The 23,465-nt window shown below is 37.3% G+C and overlaps 1 protein-coding gene across 6 annotated transcripts in view; it reads right to left on the minus strand.

The window, feature by feature from the left end:
* Chrdl1 (chordin like 1) overlaps positions 1-23,465 on the minus strand; it is a 110,550-nt gene that overhangs the window by 74,415 nt on the left and 12,670 nt on the right. For all 6 annotated transcript variants that reach the window (XM_005082480.4, XM_013122332.3, XM_013122334.3 and 3 more), the window contains exons 3-4: positions 12,744-12,856; positions 10,308-10,401 (exon numbers count right to left, since the gene is read on the minus strand). In XM_005082480.4, coding sequence (XP_005082537.1) covers positions 10,308-10,401; positions 12,744-12,856 — 207 coding nt within the window. The remainder of the gene's footprint in view (positions 1-10,307; positions 10,402-12,743; positions 12,857-23,465) is intronic.

Genomic DNA, 23,465 nt, shown 5'->3' on the forward strand with positions numbered 1-23,465 from the left:
TCACCCAGATTTAGAAAATTTATTATAATAGTGAAGGTTTCTTTTAAAAATGTTTTATTATGTGTGTGGGTGTCACAGTGCTGTTTTTACATTTGGGTATGCACATGTTAGTACAGGAGTCTATGGAGACCAGAGGAATTGGATCTCCTAGAGCTAGAGTTATAAATAGCTGTGAGATGCCTTGTAGGAGTACTGGGAACTGAACTCAGCTCCTTGGGACAAGCAGCAAGTGCTCTCAACTACTAAGCCATATCTCAAGCACTAAGGGTTTTCTGAATAGAGAAAACAAGTGAAAGAATTATTCTGAAGTAGCTGCTGCCTTTTCCACCTTTGTAATGGGCCAGCTAACATCTGCTGAAGAGTTCTGTGTTATATAATTATATAAGGCCATAATGTTCCTAAAAAGCCTTGTTCTTATATGGGAAATCAAACTATTGGTGAAAGCAATTCACATGCTTTACTTGAAGCAAAGTGACAATTTCTTGAAAAGAGTTATAAAACTTCATATTTTAGAAAGTGTCTATGGACCAGGAATATGAGAAAATTATCTAAATAAAGATCATAGATAATTAAAGGAGTCTAAGAGAGCTGTCAGTGTAGATAGAGGGTTTAGTGATGAGTGGTAGACATGTTCTTTTACAATCTGTACCAAAATTTATAGGAGCAATAAAACTGATATTAATGATAGAATAATAGTGATAAAGTTTTGTCAGAGGCCAACAGTACAGAATCTTTATACTTCTGGGTAGCTTTGGATCCCAAACAAAATGTTTGGGGATTTATTTGTTTCTTTCTTTTTATGAGACATGGCTCCACTATGTAGCCCCTGCTGGCCTGTAACTCACAATGTAAGCAAGGATGGCCTCCAGCTCAGAGATCTGCCTGCCTTTGCCTCTGTGTTGCTTTGAAAGAAAATGGCCCCCATAGGGAGTGGCACTATTGGGAGATGTGGCCTTGTTGGAGGAAGTGTGTCACTGGGGGTGGGCTTTGAGTTTTCAGATGCTCAAGCCAGGTGCAGTGTGCCTCATTCTCCTTTTCTGCTGCCTGCCAATCCAGATGTAGAATTCTCAGCTCCTTCTCCAGAACCATCTCTGCCTTCATTCTGCAATACTTCTCAACATGATGATAACAGACTGAATCTCCGAAATGTAAGCCATCCTCAGATAAATGTTTTCCATTATTAGAGTTTTCACGGTAATGGTGTTTCTTCACAGCAATAGAAACCCTAAGACATTATCCCAAGTTCTGAGATTGAAGATGTATACCACTATGCCCACAAAAATGTCAGTGGCTGTTTGGAGATGATAAGGAACTAACCCTGGATCTCAAACAGGCAAAGTTGTTTTGCTTGTTGGCATAGGGACTCATTATGTGCCCCAAGTTGGCCTTGAGCTCACAATCTTCCTGTCTCAACTTCCCAAGTGCTAATATTATAACAATGACCTACCAGGTCTAGCGATAATTTTGTTTTGTTTTAAATGTGTGAAAATTAAAAAATAAATTTATTTCTTGACAATTTAGTAAATTTATACTGAATAAATTCTGATTATACTCCTTCATCCTTTCTTATCTCTCTCTTACCATGTCAACCCCTCCTCCTCACTACATGCTAAACTTTTGCAGAAGCTACACGCATAGAGTCTCACCAACATGACTGCCCAACTTGATATGTACAAGGAGGACACAAATGAACATGCCAGACTGCACAGATGGAAATGTCCACAAACCTCAACCATATACAATTAACTACAAGTGACTGAGTAAAGGTGGCAGTAGGAGAGATGGCCCTCCCAAGGGAGGAGCATACCAATTGGTGGTCCAGTATCACATAGCCAGCCTTGTAAACATGCAAGTAACATTGTATGGACTCAACAGGTTATATTTGGGAATACATATGTATATACAAACACATATGTGCATGCTATACCAACTAAAGAAAAGAGAAGTGTCGTGACCACCCTCGACCAGCAAAAATGATGCTGCAACGAGGAATCTTCTTCTCACAGTTTATTCGGGAAACTTGCTTACAGGGAGTGGCCCCGACCCCAGGAAGTCGGCGCTTTATATACTCAGCAATGGCCAATAACTACACCCACGTGGCACGCTAGGATAGGTTGTCACCAAGCAGATCTAGAAGGGTATGTGGCCTTACTCCTAATAAGGAGTTGTTTACTTACTGAGAGCACTCCATCGGGCTGGCAGAATGCGGAAACCAGCACCATCTTATGGGCATGGTACTCTGCAGCTCCCAACAGAGAAGTCATACATTTAAAGGAGAGTGGAGAGCAGTATATGGGAGGCTTTGGAAGAAGGAAATGGAAGGGAGAAATTTGTAATTAAAATACAAATCAGAAAGATAGGAAGGAAGGAAGAAGAAAAGGAAAGAAATTTCTCTGAGTTGATCATGCTTCATACCACAACTACAGGAGTTATCTACTAGAGAAAAAGGATAAAAGATAATTGACTGTTTAAAGGTCGTCAACTTTTTCAATAAAATACAAAAGGTAGGTGAATGCAGCATTCAAAAAAATAACACAGGAAGTAAGGAGAAAGGAATGATAAGCAGAAATAGGTAATGGCAAAAATAAAAAGCAGGAGAGAAAGAGAGAGAGAGAGAGAGAGAGAGAGAGAGAGAGAGAGAGAGAGAGAGAGAGATAAGGAGGGAGGGACAGAGGGAGGGAGGGACAGAGGGAGGGAGGGAAGGAAGGGATGAGCCTAAAGGAGATGGAGGGCGTTGCATAAGAACAAGATTTCAGATCCTCACAATTCATATAGAAAGGCAGGTACTGGACCAGCTATAATCCCAGAACAGGGAGCAAGAGGAGGGAATACCTGAAGCAACCAGGCTAGCCAGATGAGTCATTTACTAAGTGATACTCTCTCAATACATATGGTGGAGAGTGATCAAGCAAGTCATTCAACTTCAACCTTGGGCTTTTGTGTGTACAAACACAGATGTACCCACACACACTCCCTCTTACATACAAACATGCATATATACATGAACACATACTACACACTACATAATTAAAATAAAGAAAACAAAAAATCAAAAACAGCCTGAAAATTTGAAGATTCTAGTATGATTTAGAAATTAGAAGTTCCACTACTAGTTATCTAATCAAAAGAACTAAAAACACATGATACATAAAATCTTATAGCCAAATATTAATAGTACCATAGTTCACAACACCCAAATAGTGAAATCAACCAAAATGAACAGCAACTAATGAACTGATAAGCACAAGCGGTGTGATGACTTGAATCAGAATGGCCCCCATAGGCTTATATATTTGTATAATTAGTCTGTAGTTGGTGAAGTGTTTGGAAAGATTAGGAGGTGTGTCCTTGTTGGAGGAGGTGTATTGCTGGGGGATGGACTTTGAGGTTTCAAAGGCCCATGCCAGGCCAGTGTCTTTGTCAGTTCCTCTCCCTGACTTCTTTCTCTGCCTACAAATCAGGATGTAGCTCTCAGCTACCGCTCCAGCCCGATGTGTGCCATCATGCTCCTTGCCATGATGATAATGGACTAACCCTCTGAAACCGTAAGAAGGCCCTAATTAAATGCTTCCTTTTAGAGTTGCCTTGGTTATGTTGTCTCTTCACAGCAACATAACAGTGACTAAAGCAAGTGGTATGACCATACCATGGATATTATTCATCCATAAAAAGGAGGGAAATTTTGGCACATGCTATATCATGGATGAAAGCCTTGAAAACAGTTTTTTTCAAGGCTAAGTGAAAGAAGTCACAAGCCAAACTCCACCTACTGAATGGATTCATTACTGAGAACTTCAGAATAGTCAAATCCACAGATTCATAAAGTAGATTAGCTCTCCATAGGAGCTGAGGGTAAGGGGAATGAGAAGTAACTATGCAATGCATTTAGGGTTTCTTTAGGGATGGTAAAAATTTTCAGGATATAAACTAGTGGTGACACTTGCCCAATGTTCTAAATGTTGGATACTTTTAAGTGGTAAATTTTATGTTATGTGGATTTTACTAGAACAAAAATAAATAGATCTCTCTGTCGTATTACTGTAAAAAATTAAAGAAAAAAACTAAAAGGAACAATAAAAACATTCTAGTTTTGTTACTATTAACACTGGAAGTGAAAGACACAGCCATTTGATTAAATGTATGGAATGGGAGCAAAGACAAGCAAAATGCATGTAGTTAATGTTGAACCACAAAAAGATAGATTAATAGTGGCAATGTGGTTTTTATGACTTCCTCTATACTGTCAAAGACCAAAAAAACTACATCTACTTCATCTCATGTAGTTTATTTCTGCTAGCATATGGATTTATAAAATGTCAATCTACGTATTTGTGTGTTACATAAGAGTAAAAGGTTACATAACAGCAAAGGAGAAATTGCCTTTATTTGTACATATGATTTTGCACTGCCAAGTGATAGTAACCAAATGCCAAGTATACTGACTCGGCTGCACTCAATGGACAATGAAGAGGTATAATGCCCCATCTTAGTTCATTCATCCTACGTTCCTCTCTGCTCAGATTTGGGACTGCTTTCTTTTTTAAAGTGTTTATAATTAGGTGGGTTTTCTCTTGTTTATAACTCGGCAGCCTCAGCCCTTCCTTTTCCTCAATGTAAGACATTGTAACTATTTTTAAAAGGTGGAGTCTCTAATTTTGTAATATTCCTTTATTGCAAATGTAAGAAGCCCTTTAAGCTCCACTAGTGTTTTATTAGCATACTTTTTGTTAGTATTCCAGTTATAGATTTCATAGCTCATGAGTTGTTTACTCCAATCTTGTTTTTTTTGAAAGCCCTGTCACTTTTCAATGCATAATTTGGCAGAAAAGTGAGGGTTTTCAGAAATTCACCTATTACCTTAGAGCATAAATGCCCATGTTTGCAAGCTCACTCCCAACTCAGGTAAAAGAGAAATGACATAGGATTTCCAGTTTTTCCCTTATGAGAATACAGTGTATCACTGGGAAAGATGGTTTCTTACTCCACTAGGAATTAAAAAGACTGCGGTGAGGGAGGCAAAGCCACTATGTCCCTATCACTAATAAAATCATGCCGAAGAGCCAAATGTCTTCACACCTAGCAGAAAGAAAACATTGTGGATTAGGTTCCTGGTAACCAGATCAAATCAGCTATTTTGGCCATTTTGTAACAGCCCTTTAATAACCTAGGAATGCTGGAACACCTCCAACAGAACACAAACTTATTAATTCTGAATAGCAAACTCTCATGGAATAAACATTAAGAATCTTAGATAAAAATCATGGTTTAGGATCTTGGTCAATAGAAAATTTTTCTCTGGGTGGCAAAATTATATATAAAAGCAAATGGAAAGAAGTTTCATCATGTTCCTATTCTTTCTTACTACTTCCTTACCCTAAAAGAGAAGATAGATATTTCTAGAAATATTCAGTGAAGAGATGAAAAACCTCCATATGGTAGAACTGTGATAAAAAAAAAACTGCATAGCAAAATTCTTCCTTTTATCAAACCCCTCTTGTCCACTATGATTTGAACCATTTGCTTTTGTTTTATTTTAATAGAAAGAAAAAGGTAACTACTTGCACTCTGGTTCAATATGGCAAAGAGAACACATAAAAATCCCTTGGTTCTTTTCTAAATGAAGAACTATGATGATACAAAGCTAAAAGGAAATAAAAAGAATGAAAATTTGAAACTAAGTTAAAAACCATAAGAATAAAGTGAAATATTTTGTGGAATCATATGTAGATGAGTGCAGTAATAACTTAGAGCCAAATCAACCTGTCAGCTGGCAGCTGGGACAACACACAAATAGGTATGGCTACACAGCCAAACATGGAATTATAGTCTGCACATGGCTTCTTTGTGATGTTGGTGTTGTGGTTTGCATCTTTAATGTTCCTGTAAGACCTAATGTTGAAGGCTTAGGTGCCAATATATTGCACTACTAAGATTGAATAAAACCTTTAGAATGTGGGGCCTAGTGGAAAGAAGTTAGATCTTGGTGAGAAGGAATTTCCTTGAAGGAAATATTGAAACCTTGATCTCTGTCTCTCCTCTTTCTCCCTGCCTGATTGCCTGCCTGATGCTGCATAAACAGATTCTTTCACTCAATACATCCCATCATGCTAGCCTTCATAAGTCCAAAAGCAACACAGCCAAATGACCCTAGACTGAACCTCTGAGAAGGTGAACCACAATAACCCTTTTTCTTTTCAGTTAATTTGAGTTTTCTTACATTTATTGTCATAACAATAAAAATGTGACTAACATGGCTGGGAACCAAGGTCCCATGTCTCACATCTAAAAAGGCTCCAGCATAATTCTGCCCACACTGTGTTGTTTCCCAAAATAAACTGATTATCCAAGGTTGCCAGTTGTAGTTGAGGTCCTACTTCAAGAACATTATGAAGCAATAGTACTACAAATTAAAACAAAAGTAGAAACAAAATATCAAGACAGGAATAATGTCAAAAGAACTAAAATAATCACTTGTGAAGGAAGAAAGTGCTCATTCCAGATAAAATCTCATGGAGAATAAGCTTTTAAACAATATCTAGAAAAAGAAAAAATTGAAACTAAGCAAGCTATCAAGAAACTGCAAAAAGTGAGAATTTACATATAAAAAACCATAAATATTTCAACCTAGAGAAAATTTCAAATACTTAAAACAACAAAACAAAAAAGAGTGAATCCCAAGAAATTATAACATGATTACACAATAACATTTCAACATTTTAAAAATAAAATCCAAAAAACTTGGAAGAAAACACAGTTATTGAAAATAAGATAAATAAACAAAACCTAACATGTTGTCTAAATAGTACATATGAAAGGAATTTATAAACTATAGAATGAAATTGATGAAGTATCACTGTGGGAAATATGTGAAATAAAAAAGCAAAGGAGATATAAGGAGACACAGAGGACAAATTAAATGGGGTGCAAAAATACACATGAGAGACATTTTATAGCACTGGGGAGGCTGAGGCAGGAGGACTAGTGTCACACCAAATCCAGTAAATTTTGTGTGACAAGTTCCACAGACTGAGACAATAGCTTCAAAAGAAGGAGGTGTCCTGGAACTGGTTGTGGAAATCTCAGTCAGAGAAAAATATTGGGCTGTGATTCTCATGGCAATTTCTGTTTGTTCTTCTATTCCTTTTTCATATTAACAAAATGTTACTAAAAGCCTATGCTGACATTTTAAACAAAAGAAATAGATAAGAAACCATCCCCTGAGATGGGGTCACTAGCCATGACCTCATCTCCAGAAAAACCAGTGCTTTCCAAACCATTCACGTCATTCACGTTTGTACAAATAGTAAAAACTTTCCCAACAATAAAATTTCATATAACTGTACATATGTCATTGAGAGTGTGCTTAAGTGTCTGGTAAAGGAAGCTTTTAATAAGAAAGAGTTAAAATAGTCAAAATAGCTCAATATTTCAAAAACTCACATGAACTAGGTAATATATGTTGAACAATAATTCCCCTTAAAATATATTAATTTGATTTAAGAAATATGTGGTTAGCCTTGGATGATTCTATGTTAAACAAGGACAAGGATGATTCTATGTTTTGGATTTCTGCGTTACTGTGCCAAGTAACAATAATGTCATATGATTGAGTTTGCTTAACAAAAACATCCCCTGAGAAAACATCTCTATTAAAAAGCCTTGTTGGGACTGGGTGTTGGTTTCGCATACCTTTAATCCCAGGACTCGGTAGGCAGAGACAGGCAAAGAGTTCGAGACCAGCCTGTTCTACAAAGCTACACAGAGAAACACTCTCTCAAAAAACTAAAAAAAGCCTTGTTTGAGAACTGCAAAATATACTCAGATTCAAACTGCCTCTGTGTTTGTTTCTGTTTGTCTCTGCCAAATCCTTACACACCTAGTCTTCGAGGACCCTCATGCCATGGGACTCCCAAACCCCACTGGGTTGTCCGTGGCAGACTACTCAAAAAATAAATGAAGATAGATAAATAGATAGATGGATGGATAGAGAGAGAGAGAGAAAGCGAGAGAGAGAGAGACAGAGATAGAGAGACAGAGAGAGATTCAACAATAAGAAACCAATATAATGCAATGTTTCTCAACCTTTGGGTTGCAACCTCCACAAGAGTCACATATCAGATACCCTGCATATCAGATATTTACATTACGATTCATAACAGTAGCAAATTATAGTTATGAAGTAGAAATGAAATAATTTTATGCTTGGTGGGTCACTACATCATGAGGAACTGTAGTAAAAGGTCAGAGTATCAGGAAGGTTGAGAACCACTGATGTAGGGAAATGATTATTTTTACAAAATGATAACTGACAAATAGATTTCTAAGCACTTAGACTGAAAAACAACCATACCACTAGACATGCTCATGCACATCTTTAATCCTGGTACTAGGGAAGCAGAGGCAGGTGAATCTCTATGAATCTGAGACCAGCGTGATCTACATAGTGATTTAAAGGACGGTAAGAGTGATGTAGAGAAACCCTGTGTCAAAAAAAATCACCAAAAAGCAATCATACCAAACAGACTAAAGGAAACTAAGTTATACACAAAAACATTTTAGTATGTTCATCAAAGTAAAAGGGAAAATCTTTCTAGATGAAAGATAGAAAAGACCCTAAATCAGAACTAAAATCAAATACTTATTTTTATCCACAAACAAGTCGTTTAGAAATAACTTGAAAGTGCTGAGGGAAAATGAGCATGTGCCTAAAATTTTATACTCAGTGAAACTACCATTCAAGAATAAGAACATCAGATATTTTGCATGTAAGGATTACAGAACTTTGGCACAACTACTCACAGAAATAGCTTGCACAATGAAGAAGAAACATCAACTTTCTCAGAAGTAAACTGCAAGAGCAAGGAAAGGAAGAACAAGCTTGTTTCTGTGTACCTTTTCCCTCTGGGCATTTACAATCTCAATTGTCTTAACACTTCCCCTTTCTCTTAGAATAGCTGCTAGCCTCTACTTTCCATTTTGTCAATAATTGTGTTCTACCAATGATTCACGATCTAAGAAAGTGTGTTTTAGATAAGTTCCTATTACATTAGACCACTTTGTGAGACTTCTTGGAGAGATTTTTATGGTGATTTAGTAGGCAATCTGTCAGACTAAAGAAAAGATTTCCAGAGAAGCCATTTAATCAGAAATACTACTCTCTCATTTACAAGAGCCTCTTGTATATTATACCATTTCAATCCAGCTTAAGCAGAAGCAAATGAACACATTCAAAAAACAGCAAGCTCATGTAGGAATTTACTCTGTAAAGTAACTTTTAGATTGGTCAATTCCTTGTCTCTTGAAGCTGATATTATCGTCACCAACATTTAAAGTGATAGATCTGTGTGTGATATTTTGTCACCTGGGAAAAAGAATGCTTATGTTTGTTGAATTGTATTTACTAGGACAGAAAAGCATACTTTATAAAGTAATATCAATAAAGCAGTACACAGTAAAATGAAATCCTGCAATTAATTTTGAAGAGTTCTCTTACTTCCAAAAGTCCACTCAAGAACCTGCACCTTAACAATTCTTCTGTTCTGCAGCATAACCTAGAGGGTAGGAAGGCATTGACTTTGCAGATCTCAAAGTTAGATAACTGTCCCTTGGAATGCCATTGGGCTGACAGGCATTCTCTGAATTTCTCCATGGTGCAGGGACTAGACCCAAGTCATTTCAGAATAAAGTGTAATGGAGGGGTCATATACCTCAGAAAATACCCTAACCACACACTGTGAAAGTAGCCTTCCTAACAACCTTGAGAAAAAGCCTCTAGCTGGCTCTCCCCAGACTTACTCTTAACAGTGTGTACCTAATAACCGTACAGTGTGGAGGAGGTGACTGCTCAGCAGGCAGGCAGCTTTATACTGCTATAAACCTTACTGGTTCAGTTCCTTTGATTTATGAATAGCTCTTCATCATTTTGAAGCTATGCTTGGATGCAATTCCAGCACTAATTGTATAGGACACGTGCCACAATGATACAACCCCCCTGTTACCCACTGGCCATGGCAGGAAGAGACTGTTTATAGCTATAATTCCTTTTTTCCCTTTTCATTCCCTTTCAAATGATTAAAAGCCCAATGAAAATCTGTTACTGGGTACCCAATAACATATTAGAACCCAGAATGTGTCCCATTTGGGCTATCAAGTGTATTTAGGGGAGCAGCTTAAGTTGTCTAAAAGTGGTCTATTGTTTTCCTGACTGGAAGTTTCCCTTCTGGAGGAGTTTAGAAAGATTAACTGGGTTAGGTGAAGAGGGAAAACAGAGACACACAGCTTGGAGGAACAGAGACAAACTGGATTACCTGGGCAACGGGGGCAACATAGATGAGGAATATGCACGGGTGAGAGGCAATGAAGGCTTGGACATCTGACTCGGCTGCAAAGCACATTCCCATTCTGAAAGAGAGAAGGCAGAAAAAGAGAAGAAATGTATTTCAAAGGTCACTGGGATTCTGCCAGTTTGGGAAACAGTCATGCAGGGACTCACCCAGACAGTGAATAATGCATTCCCAAGAATCTGAGTGCAATCATCCTTCTTTTAAAAAAATGCTCTTAGCACCTCTGCTGGGTTGATTGGAAGCATATCAGCATACTTTTTTTGAGGCTGGGTTCAACACAGTCCCAGTTATGGGAGGCTTCCTCTGGCTTGACTTTGTGATAGTTCTACCCTTCCCAATTCTAGCTGCATGGATTTTTCAAGAGTCTATTCTGATTTCACAACCACCTGCCTGATGCCATGGAAGAGAAGGGGTGGTGAGTAATAGGTCCCCTGAGAGCTGCTTCCCAGCCCTGGCAAAGAGACATCCCTAGCATGTGAGTCCTTGGCTTCTACAGAACCAACTTCCTTGATTCAGTAGGCTGTGTGACTCCTCTCCTCATTTCCCTTTGCAGCCAACATTTGTTTCTGAGAACAAGCTAGAACTAGAAACTGAGCTGATCAGCTAGTATGTCTGGATGAGGCAACCTGGTCCCTGTATGACTTAGAGATACATGATCCCAACTCTGACAGCTCTCAGTCATTGCCCAAAGAAAGCAAGCTTTGGAAATATGTTTTGCATTTACATTTCCCATCCATAATTCATCTGAAGGAAGGGTAACTTGCATCTGTCAGGTTGTTTCAGGGTAACGGGTGGTGAAGTGCACAGAGAAAGAGTATGCCTAGTGTGTAAGCTGTTGGCATCGGGATCATGTTAACATTTTCACTGCCTTGTGGACTTCAAAGCCTTGGCCCCCAAGGGCTAGCTGTCCATCTCCAATGTACTGAGTCAAGAATCTGACAAAATAATGCCATACCAGGCAGTTAATCAGTCCCCAGATGCTCAGTTTAATACAAGCCCCAGCCACTTAAAGAGGCAGGCTTCTTTTACTTAGACTGGAGTCACCTTACCACAACTCTTCCTTCTCCTCATGTGCTTTCTAGAATAAAGTTTTGTAATGTTGCATTTGGAAACATCAGAGAGGCTCTTAATGTACCACTCTCCTCAGGGTCGGGTAGTAGCATACAGAGATGATCTCAGAAGCACATGAGAAAGCATAGTTCTGGTGGAGAAGAAAATTCCATCTTAATGAATTTTGTTCTAGACTCCAGAGATCAGTAAGAGCACTGATAACCATAATGATAATGATGACAGTAGCAGTTAGCACTTCTCACTCAGACATTGTTTTAGGTGAATTAATGAATTTAATCCTTACTACAACATATGAAATAGGTAATATCATTATGGTTTTTTTTAGAGAGGTAGACTCAAATTTCATGATCCTCCTTGGCTCAGTCTCCTGAGTGCTGGGATCCACAGGCGTGCTCTGCCATGCCAGACACTGTTGTCCTGTTTTAGAAGGAATCTCAGAGAGTTTATAGGTAAATTATCCAACACACCATGTACCATAGGTGGCTCACTTTAGAGTCTGGAAATTTGGCTACCTTGAAGCTAAAACTCCACAAACCCTGAATAACACTGCCATTATAATACCTGGAGGGTGTTTTATACATGGTAAAAATTTGAAAAGCCAGAAGTTCTGTTCAAATGGCAGAAGAGCAGGCCTGTGAGTGACTGTGCCTGCTCTAGCTGGGCACATGACAGGCGTTACATGCAGCCCTTATAGTAGTTCATTCTATGCATTCAGAATTCCCAGTTTCTAAAGATTATGATGAGACTTTCCTCCCCAAATGGGTTAATGGTGTGGTTTTTATCAAGGCAACTAAATATGTCTGGAGACATTATTTATTGCCACAATTAAGGTTGTTTCTACTGTCATCTAGAGAGTAGATTAATTTTCCTACTATATTACTCCTCTACCTTCTCCAATTATGTCCCATATAATTAGTCCAAAAGGCTACAGAATTTTATTTATAGTAAATATTCACTAAGTTTAAGAAAAACAAACCAAACCTTTTAAGTTTATTTAATTTAATTTAAATTAGAAAAAAGTTTGCTTCACAACCAAACTTTAACAGGGGGAAAAAGCAAGATATTCCTTGCAATCTTGTTCCCATTCTTTTCCCCAGCTCTCTCTAAAGTAAATCTCAAATTTGCTATGTAACCAAGAATGGTCATTCTACTCATTCTTCTGCCTGTACCTCGTGTGTGCTGAGATAATAGAATGTGCTATGATGCCTGGGTGTTTGCTAATATCTTTTAGGTTTTTAATCACCTAGGCTACCTGGCCAAATGAGCACTTATAACCTCCCTGTGTGCTAAGGAATGGAATGAGAAATCCTATGTCATAAAGCATTGTACCTCTGTGCAGATGCAGTTCACACAGTAAACCAGTCCATAAGGTTCCAAGTAGGGATGCCATTTCTCACCCACTCTATACTTCTTGTCTTGAAACACACAATATGTCTCTGAATCTGTTTAAAACGGGGAAAAGTGGAGAACAAAGCTGTTAGAAAATATTGACCAAATCACAAAATCTAAAGACAAATCTTGCATCCATTTTACTATGTACATCAAGGGAAGAGTCATTGCATTTGCAGAGTGCCTACTGCTGGCTCAATGTTTTCTGTATTTTGCTTACTGGATCTTTATGATAATGCCAAAATTAGATATTACTATTAGTCTTACTTTATGAATAAGATGATCAACAGACATATAACTAGTTAGTAGCTGAGATGACATTCAAACCCAGGTTGATCTGACAGTGGAGTTCAAAAATCTCACTCAAAGATCTGTTATAACAACAAGATAAGAAAACATACCACTGGCTTTTTTATTTCCTTTCCAGAGATAAAGCAATGAACACTTGTTTCCATTTAGCATACAGAGTTTTTGAGCATAAACAACCTTTCAGTTAGCTCAAATAATATAGTTTCCTTTTTTGAATTGATATTTTTACAGGGCTGGAGACATACCTTAGCAGATAAGCCTACTACCTGTTCTTCTAGAGAACCTGGATTCAATTCACAGCACCAACATGGCAGTTCAAAACCAACCATAGCTCCATTTCTAAGCAATATGATACCATTTTCAGCTTCTGCAGGCAACAGGTACACATGTGCATAGGCATACATGCAGGCAAAATACCCATACACATAAAATAATACATTTAACAATTTTAAATTTCAGATAGACATACTTGTTTATTTTTATTTTTATGTGTATGAGTGTATTGTCTACATGCTTGTCTGTTCACTATGTGCATGCCAGTGCCCATGGAATCCAGAAGAGGTGTTGATTCCCCTGTAACTGGAGGTGTTGATGTTTGTTATCTGCCATGTTGGGTCTGTGAACTGAATATGGGTCCTCTGTAAAATCAATAAATGTTCTTAACCACTGAGTCATCTCTCCAGACCCTAAAACTTTTTTTGAGACATGGTTTCTCTGTGTAGCTTTGGAGCCTATCCTGGCACTCGTTCTGTAGACCAGGCTGGCTTCGAACTTATATAGATCCGATTGCCTCTGTCTCCTTAGTGTTGGGATTAAAGGGATGTGCCACCATCCCCAGGCCTCCCTAAAACTTTTATAGTTGAAATTTTCATTACATTGAAAGATTTTTGAGCACATTCCATGTTACTTGCCATGATTTACATGTCTTAGTTATCAAAAAGTAGACATCCTTTATTCTTTATGCTCAATCAATCCATCACATAACTCCATATACACTGGTCAAGGAATGAAAGCAAACACCACAAAATCCAGTTATATGGCTCTTGGGTATATACCCAAAGAATTGTACATCTCACTACAGAGGTATTTGCTCATCTACTACCATTGTGTCTCTATTCATAATAGTCATGAATTAGATAACTCTAGATGTCCATCAACTGATAAATACAAAATGAAAATATGGTATGATTCAGATGTTAAGAAAAATGAAACTATGAAATCCACAGCTAAATTGATGGAGCTAGAACCAATCATCCTAAATGAGACAACCGAGACCTAAACAATATTGCATATTTTCTCTTATATGTGGAAGCTAGCTTTTATGCTGTATACATATTTATTTTATTTAGAATAACCAAAGTTGTTAGGTGGCTAGTAAGGAACCTGGTTGGTGGAGGGGATCTTCCAAAGAAGGGAAAATAAAATATAGAATTATAAAGGGAATAAAAAGGAAACTAGAATAGATTAGGAAGACTAAGTGGGGAGGGTAAGGAGAGGGTGTGTAGAAAGAAGGAATATGGGAAGAGACAACTAATACTGGGAGACAATGCTCCATCTAGACATCGTATATTAACAGGTAAAGCCAACAACACCAGAAATTGGTTATACCTTGTTGACTTATTAATCCAAGTGGACCTATAGACCTCTACAATCCTTATAGGCTATTGCTAAGGCTACTGGTTACTGTTTCTGAAGACACCACACACTTATGCAATCCAACACAGAAAAATCAAGCCGATTCCCAACTATAAGCATCACCCGTTGACTAGTGTTCATGGTGCTGGAAGATATTATGTATGCTACCAGAAGACAAAAATAATCATCAATATTACCCAGTTATGGATCCTATGGCAAGTGGGGCTTATGTTGGAAATTGAAGGATAGATCCCCATTCACAGTTCATTTATGTAATTCACTATGTTTACAAACCAACGGTGGGGTTTATCATTGTTGCAAAAGATTTAGAACCTGAATCTGACAAAATGCTACATTCAGCCATGGCTGAAACTCATAGCAAACTGGGAAGAAAAATCTTCTTAACCTCATACATGGCATCTGAAAACAAAAACAAAAAAAATCTGTAGCTGACAAACTTTCTTCACTGCAAAAGACTGAATTATTTTTTCCCGGGACTGAGAATTAAAAAAAAATCTGTAGCTGACAAACTTTCTCCATGGCAAAAGACTGAATTATTTTTTCCTGGGACTGAGAATTATATGATGATGCCTGTTTTTCCAATGTTAGCCAGAGAAAGCAGGTCCAAAACGTTTTATGTACTATACAGCAAAAAGCAAAGTGTTTACAGATGTCATTGTTTTCTATAAAGAAAACCCACCAATCTATTAAAATGCTATTATAACTGGTAAGAGAATTTAGCAAGCTTGCGGACCAACCATATTTACATGTTCTATAATAAAGATAAATTGAAGTTTGACGGGGTATGGCAGCAGCTCATGCCTGTAAGCTTCACACATGAGAAACGAAGCAGAAGGATTGAAGTGAGTTCACTTGCAGCCTCTGCTACAAAGTGACATGCTGTCTCAGAAGCAGATGAAGGCGAACTAGTGACAATTAGTAATATAGTATTTACAATAGCTCCTTCCAAAAATGAACCTTAAAACATATGCATGGTTTGCATTAAGAGAACACTAATACATTGCTGAAAGAAAAGCAATGAGGGCCTAATGGTTAGATAAATTTATACTATTTGTAGATTAGAAAACAAAGATTTTTTAAGGCCTCAGTTCTCCCCAAAGTAAATAATAGATTCCATGCAGAGGCAGGTGAATCTCTGGCAGTTCAAGGCCAGCCTGGACTACATAGTTAGTTCTGCACCAGCTGGGGCTACATAGTAATACCCTGTCTCAAAATTAGCATTAACAGGATATTTTGTTTTAAGAAAAGATGGGAGTCTATTAATATATTTATATTGGAAGTAAATGTAAGTAGAAGAACCAAAACAATTTTGAAGGAGAAGGATATTAGAGACTTAAAATAAAATTACAGTTTTCAGGATATGTGGTATCAGAGAAGTTACATAAACAGGTTAACAGAATACCCAAATGTAGATCCACACATACATTGTCAATTGATTCAACAAAGGAGCAAAATCAATTCAATAAAGGAACAACAGTTATTTCAACAAATTCAACAAATACTGTGGAATTATTTCAACAGTCATGTGTAATATTTAAAGTCAGTATTTTCCTATTTCTAATACCACATATAAAAATGATATGACATACTTTGATGATCCCCTATGGGAGGCCTCACCCTCTTTGATGAATAGATGGAGGGTGGAATGGGGAGATGGTGGGGGGAGTGAGAGGACGGGAGGAAGAGGGAACTGGGATGGGTATGTAAAATAAAAATGAACTTAAAAAGCAGGCATGCTAGATTGTGCCTGTAATCCCAGCAGTTGGAAGGTTTAGCAGGAGGATGCTGAGTTTAAGGCCAGTATAGGCAATATAACAAGACCCTGTCTCCAGACAGGTGGGTATGAATGAGGAGGAATTAGAGGAGGAGGAAATACGATCTCAAGGTAGATCATAGCAAAGGTGTCAAAAACACATAGTAGAGAAAAGACAGCATCTTCAACAATTAATGCTGGAAAAATATGGGTGTCCACATTCAGAAGAACAAAATTAGACCTGTATCTAGTATCTTGTACAAAAACTAACTACAAATGGAGCAAAAACCTTAATGTGCCACCTGAAATGCAGTAACTGTTAGATGTAGGTGTAGGAAAGGACTTTGCTATTAAGGCTCCATTTGCCCAAGAATTAAGGACAACACTTGACAAGTGGGCCCTAATAAAAATTATTTTTGCAACAAAGGGAGCAATAAAAATGAATGAAGAGGAAACCCAGAGTGAGAGAGGATTTTAACCAGATACATATATGATCGGGGATTAATATTCAGAGTATATAAAGAACTTAAAAACAAGGAGTTATTAGTCTAGAACCATATTCTATATAGCCAACACCCTCGTACCAGGTCTGAGAAACATCCTAATTTTGAATTGTTGTTAAGAAGAGTCCAAGACACCCCCAGAACAAAACAGCTGCTGTCATTTGCCCTTGGTTCCCTCTCAAAATCTCAAGGTCAAGACCATATTGCCGAAGACACCGCACAATTCAAACACAAGACTGGGAGAAACTGAGCTGGATTTGACCTAGAAGCCTCCTCCCTGAGGATTGGCACTCATAGTGTTACAAGCTGCCAAGGAAGAAAAGCAACCAATATATTCCTACCCAGTTGTGATGTTTATAAATCCCAACCATATGAACATTTGCATATTGGCAGTAACCAATGGCTGTCTAATTGGACTTAAGCCTGCTCAATGGGAAGGAATTAATGTCTGGTGCTGTAAACCTAACCAATTAACCATGACTGGTGAGGCCATGGAACCTAGAGGAGAACCTACTATTATCAATTTCCTAAACCAGCATACACTAATTTCATTCTAAGTACTTATACCTACTGAGAAGTGTAGTTCTTACCCCTCATTAAGGAAGCTTCTTTTTTCCCTCAGAAGATGGAGACTATTACAGCAAGTCATAACTGGTTAAAATCATGAGAACCACCTGACCATGGGGTTATCACACCCTAAACTCAAGGCATTCATAAAAAAAGGTACCAGAAAGTATATAAGAACAGGATGGAGGACCAGGATGTCTACTGCAAAAATAGAATGTTCTAGACATGACAGAGAGGTTACATCTATGAAATCTTAACAAAATGGTTGCCTAAACAAGACTTGCACAATGACAACACATGCATTGATACTAGAAATTTCAAAGGACTCCACCCCTAGATGAAGGAATGTAGATAATTACTGCTAAGGAGGGAAAATAAGTCTTCCTTAGGAATGAAGCCCCTAAGTCAGTGGTTTTCAACTTCCCTAATGCTTTAACACTTTAATACAATTTCTCATGTTATGATACCCCAACCATAGAATTATTTTCACTGTTAACTGTAATTTTGCTACTTTTATGAATCATAATGTAAAGATCTATGTTTTCCAATAGTCTTAGGTGACCCCCGTGAAAGGGCCATTTGCCCTCCAAAGATGTCCCAACCCACAGTATGAGAACTGCTGCCCTAAGAGGTTATACAATATTGAGTGGTCAGCTCTAAAAAATGTATACATATGAAAACATATGTTGACTCAGCTGGTTGTGCTTATATGTGTGTATACATATTTACATATGATACAATAATTAAAGAAAAATAAAAGATATAATATGTGAAAGTAGAAAAAGAAGGCTTGGAGGTAGAGAAATGGGAACAGTGGGGGGAGCATATATGATAATAAGGAATTAAAATGATCAAAGTATATTTTACATATGTATGAAATGTCATTATGAAACCAATTTGTTTGTATAACTAATAAAAATGAAAGAAGGGTAGATTATGTACTTCAATGTAAAATTTAATGCATTGAATTATTTAGAAGAATGCACAGGAGAATATCTTTGTTATCTAGAAAAAGACTTGTTTGAGACAAGTCTATCCCGAAATCCATACGTGATATACTATAAAATAAGACTCAATTAAATTTAAGAACTTTCAGGTTGGAATACAGAAGCTTTGTGAGTTCAAAGCCAGACATGGCTATGTAGAGAATCCGTCAAGAAAGAAAAGAAGGAAGCAAGCAAGCGTGTTTCTAATTTAAATAAAAAAGATAATTAAAGATAGCTTCTCCCACCCTAATCACTGAGTCACTAACATACCCTATAGCAACCCATAAACTGTTTAAAACCACCAATCAGTTCCAGGACTAATCTTCCCTGTCATTCTCCTAACCTGGTTTAAAAGGAGCCTGTGGGCTTCTCTTGGGGTTGCCGTGTGCCACCCCTCTGATGAAATTAATAAAGCGATCTTGTTGCAAAATAAAAGTAGGAAGGAAGGAAGGAAAGAAGGAAGGAAGGAAGGAAGGAAGGAAGGAAGGAAGGAAGGAAGGAAGGAAGGGGCAAAGGAGCCTCAGTTGCAGTGGGGAGTCACATAGTGTATGTGTCTGTGCAATGGCACAGCTGTCAAGGGCTTTGTTGGGTTCAATTATTAATTATTTAAAGATTATTTTACTTATTTGTGTGTGTGTGTGTGTGTGTGTGTGTGTGTGCACATGTGGGCACCCACAGAGGTTAAAAGAGAGAGTCAAGTCCCATGGACCCTGAATCACAGATAGTTCTAAGTTATCCCACGTGGGTGATGGAAACAAAACTCCAGTTCTCTGCAAAAGCAGAAAAAAGTTTTAACTACTGATTCATCTCTTCAGTTCTTCAATTAACTAAAAGTTTAGATTCTTGCACTTATATTCACAGGAGCTGTTGTTCTATTATTTTCTCGCAATGTCTTTATCTACTTTTTGATGCTTAAGAAATATGGCAATCATGAAATGAGTTAGTGCTCCTTCTGCTTTTCTCTTCTGGAACTCACCATAGAGAACTCAAGTAATTTCATCCTTAAACGTTTGGTGCATTTACCCAGTGCAATCTCCTGAGGATGGTGCTTTCCATTTTAGAATGTACTATTTGTTGATTCTATGTCTTTTATAGAAGCAAAAGTCTTTAATTCTAATGAAGTTTAGTGTATCAGTTATTTCGTGATTTGTGCCTTTGATGTTTTACTGAAAACATCATTGCCAAAGCCACACAGCCACCTAGTGATACATGCTGAAGCTTTTGCGAAATATGTAAGCATTATGGCTCAATTCATTAATTTATTTACTTGGGATAAAGGTGTTTGGTTGATCAAGTACCAGCTATCGAAAAGACTATCTATGCACCCCATTTAATTTACAACTTTCCTTCTTTGTTGAAAGTTTCCTGACAATGTTTATACATGTCTATTTGTGGACTTCCTGTTGTGTTCTATCTTTCTATTTATTTTTCTTTGGCCAGTGTCACAGACTTCATTGTTTCAGCATATACAACAAGTATTTAAGTCAAGTTTTATCGGTGACATTGTTATTGTTATTTCTCAGTATTTTTTGCTGTTTTGTATCTTTCACCTTTTTGTACAAACTTGAGTGATTCTGTCAATTCCCAAAAAAGATTTGTTACAATTTTGACGGCTATTGACCTACAGATTAAATTATGAAAAGCCAACACTAGTAATCTTTAGTATTTCTACCCACAAACATGTATTATTTCTCTAATTATTTATTTATTTATTTTTATCTAAAGGCAAACTATTTTAATGTATAAATGATATCACTGTTAATTTTATGCAGCAATTTAAGTTGAGGGACATCTGTGTAGCTTGTAATGTATTTGTCTTCAGAATGGTTGTAACAACATTCAGCTGGCATTTGTGAACTGAGTAAAACGGGGAGTGGACACCCTTAGTCAGCTGTGACTCCAGATGAACTGAAGTGGAAGTATCCCAAATCTCCAGAGCTTGTATCATTCTTCTCCTGCTTTTAAGCATCATAGCTCCATCCTTCGGACTCTGCAATTCACATCAGTGGGCTCCCAGTTTCTCAGGCCCTCCCCTCATGCTGAATGAGTTACATCATCCATCTGCATGGTTCTGAGACCTTCATACTGAAACTGGGTCACAAGATAGCCTACCTGATCTCCGAACTCTGGACAGCCTTTCATGGAGCTAATTCCCCTCCATAATCATTCAAAGGATTCCCCTGGGAAATCTTCTGTCTGTGATCCATCTACCTACCTATTTAATAGTCCAATTATTTATTTTGGTTTTTATTCCATTGAAGTCTTACAATTTGCAGTAGATGCATTGTTGATTATATATATATATTTCATTTTTAAGAGTGTAAGATAAGCAGCAATGCATGTGTTTAGCTCAAATTCCTCTTGTTTGTTGCTAGTATGTAGGAAAGCAATTGAGTTTTATACACTAATCTTGGTACTTTGTAAGTTTCTACATGGACATTCATGTGATTTTTTTTCCTCCATACCACCTCCCATATTACTGAATATAAGATGAATCATTAATTTAAAATTCATTTGGGTACTTTCTTACATAATAGAATTGAAAACTTTGAAGCCCTTTGCATATTAGGCAAGAAACTAGAAACTCCTACTTTTTTTAATCCAGATATCATGTATATGGAAATTCAATTTCAGAATTGACATACCATGATGAGAATATTACTATTGCATCAAATAGTCTCCCATACTCTGTGCCTAGGGACATTATTCTATATTGATATATAGTTTAAACTTAACAGTAACCAATTCCTTATTTGACCAATTATATTGTTAGCTGTTCGATTTTATCTTGAGTGTATGAACTGGCATTTTGGAGTCCACTCCCTGTGAATGGATACCTTGTTCAGCCTAGATACATGGGGGCGTGCTTTGTTCCTGCCCCAAATGATGTGACAGACTTTGATGATTCTCCATGGGACACCTCCCCCCTATCTGAGGAGTGGATGGGGGTGGGGTGAGGAGAGTGTGGGGAGAGTGGGAGGAAGGGAAGGAGAAGGAACTGGGGATAGCATGTAAAGTAAGATTGCTTAAAAATAATAAAAATAAACAGAAAACAGAAAAAAGTCTCAGGAAAACATTCTTATGCTGGCTGTTTTCTTAATGCAATTGCTAAGAAATAGATTTTGGGAAGTCAAAAGTTTTGCATATTTTTAAATTATTTTTAATATATTTTTTATTTTTAGATTTAAATTTAAATTAGAAACAAGGTTGCTTCACATGTCAATTCCAGGTCCCTCTCCCTTTCCCTCCCCTCCTCCCATGCCTTCCCACCAACCCCCCCCCAATATCCCCTCATTTCCCCAGGGAGGGTGAGGCCCTCCATGGGGGTATGCATAGTCTGTCATTTCATCCAGGACAGGGCCTAGACCCTCCCCTAAGATTCCAGGGTGAGAGTGCATCTCTCAGTGTTGAATCTATATTGCCAAACTTTCTCCCAGAAAAGCTACACTAACCTATGTTCTCATTACCAGTGTGTGAGAATGACCAACAGTGAATATTTTAGTTGCTTGAAATATTGGAAATTTTATAGGGAATAATGAAGCCAGTATTCTTTTAAATTCTCAATAAAGTTTAATACATATTCATTTTCAGTAATCATTTTCGTTCCTAACTCTATGGTATTGCCATTTTCCTTAACAAGTTACATTAAGTTATATTTCCTGAGTAAGAATAGGTATTCACAACCATGTTTGCCCTGAAAGAACACAGGAAACTAAAAAAAAAGTTTTTAAGCAGAACATGTGTGGCTTCAGGCAAGTCTAGAAACAATTATACTGACACAACTTAGAAATATCTCAGTGATCCCATAACCTTTAGCTATTGATGAATGCACGGATTTCCCAACACCAATGTCTATACGAGACATCTTTCCCTACCCTCTTGTTAGTGACAAGAAAGTGATTATTTTGTCAATAAATTTATATTCATTCTGACAGTCAAGTGATTTGCATTCTATATATAAAACTTATTTCAGTGTTTCAGAAATATCTGGTATACTTTAAAACAAATTTATGAACATGACTCCTTCAAGTAGAATTATTAGCTTGACATAGTTTTATGTATCTTGGCCTACTGTACTTGAATTGAAGGAACTTAGAATCTACTTCAAGGTAAATCCATGGTGTACTTAAAAATAAATCCTGCATACTATGTATTTTATTCTTCTCTTGCATGGATTAGTTTACTGTATGGTTGCTATCAGATCTACCTATTTAAAATATCAAGTTGGTGCCCCCTATTATGGGATTAGAGAGAAACCTAGTGCTAGTGAAATTCTCAGGAATCCACAAGGATGACCCCAACTAAGACTCCTAGAAAAGCATTACATCATATTCTAACATCGTATTGAAGCCACATTACTATCCCACTGTCTTCCAAACTAAACTATCATGGAATGCAAAAACATTAGTCAAAACACCACTGCTGACAGAAAACCAATTCTAATGCGAATATAATGGCCTTACACCACATACATTGGTCTCATGTCAATGATATGATATTTAGCTAATTACTACCAAGAGATCCTTAATGAAGAAAAAGACAGGGACCAGAGTCAGGCAAGGAGCTAAATTGTAATACTGGTGCAGTTAAATGATGTTCCATTAATTAATGACATTGATACTTTTTCAAGCATATAATAAAATTAAACATGAGTCATTAAGAAGTATTTTAACATTGCTCAAAATGGAGTGGCTTTCGCAATCATAGATGTTTCTCCAAGAGCACACAGAATAATTATCACTTTTCAGAAACTAGGATAAATTCAACTTCAACATATGCTTATAAGTCTGGACTTTAAAAACTTTTGACAGCACCCGGGAAATAAATTTAATAAGCAACAATGTATAATCAACCACACCTAAAATCCCAGTATATCATCTTGGAAGAA

Source organism: Mesocricetus auratus, unplaced genomic scaffold, assembly GCF_017639785.1.
Source record: "Mesocricetus auratus isolate SY011 unplaced genomic scaffold, BCM_Maur_2.0 Super-Scaffold_100003, whole genome shotgun sequence".
Classification (NCBI taxonomy): domain Eukaryota; kingdom Metazoa; phylum Chordata; class Mammalia; order Rodentia; family Cricetidae; genus Mesocricetus; species Mesocricetus auratus.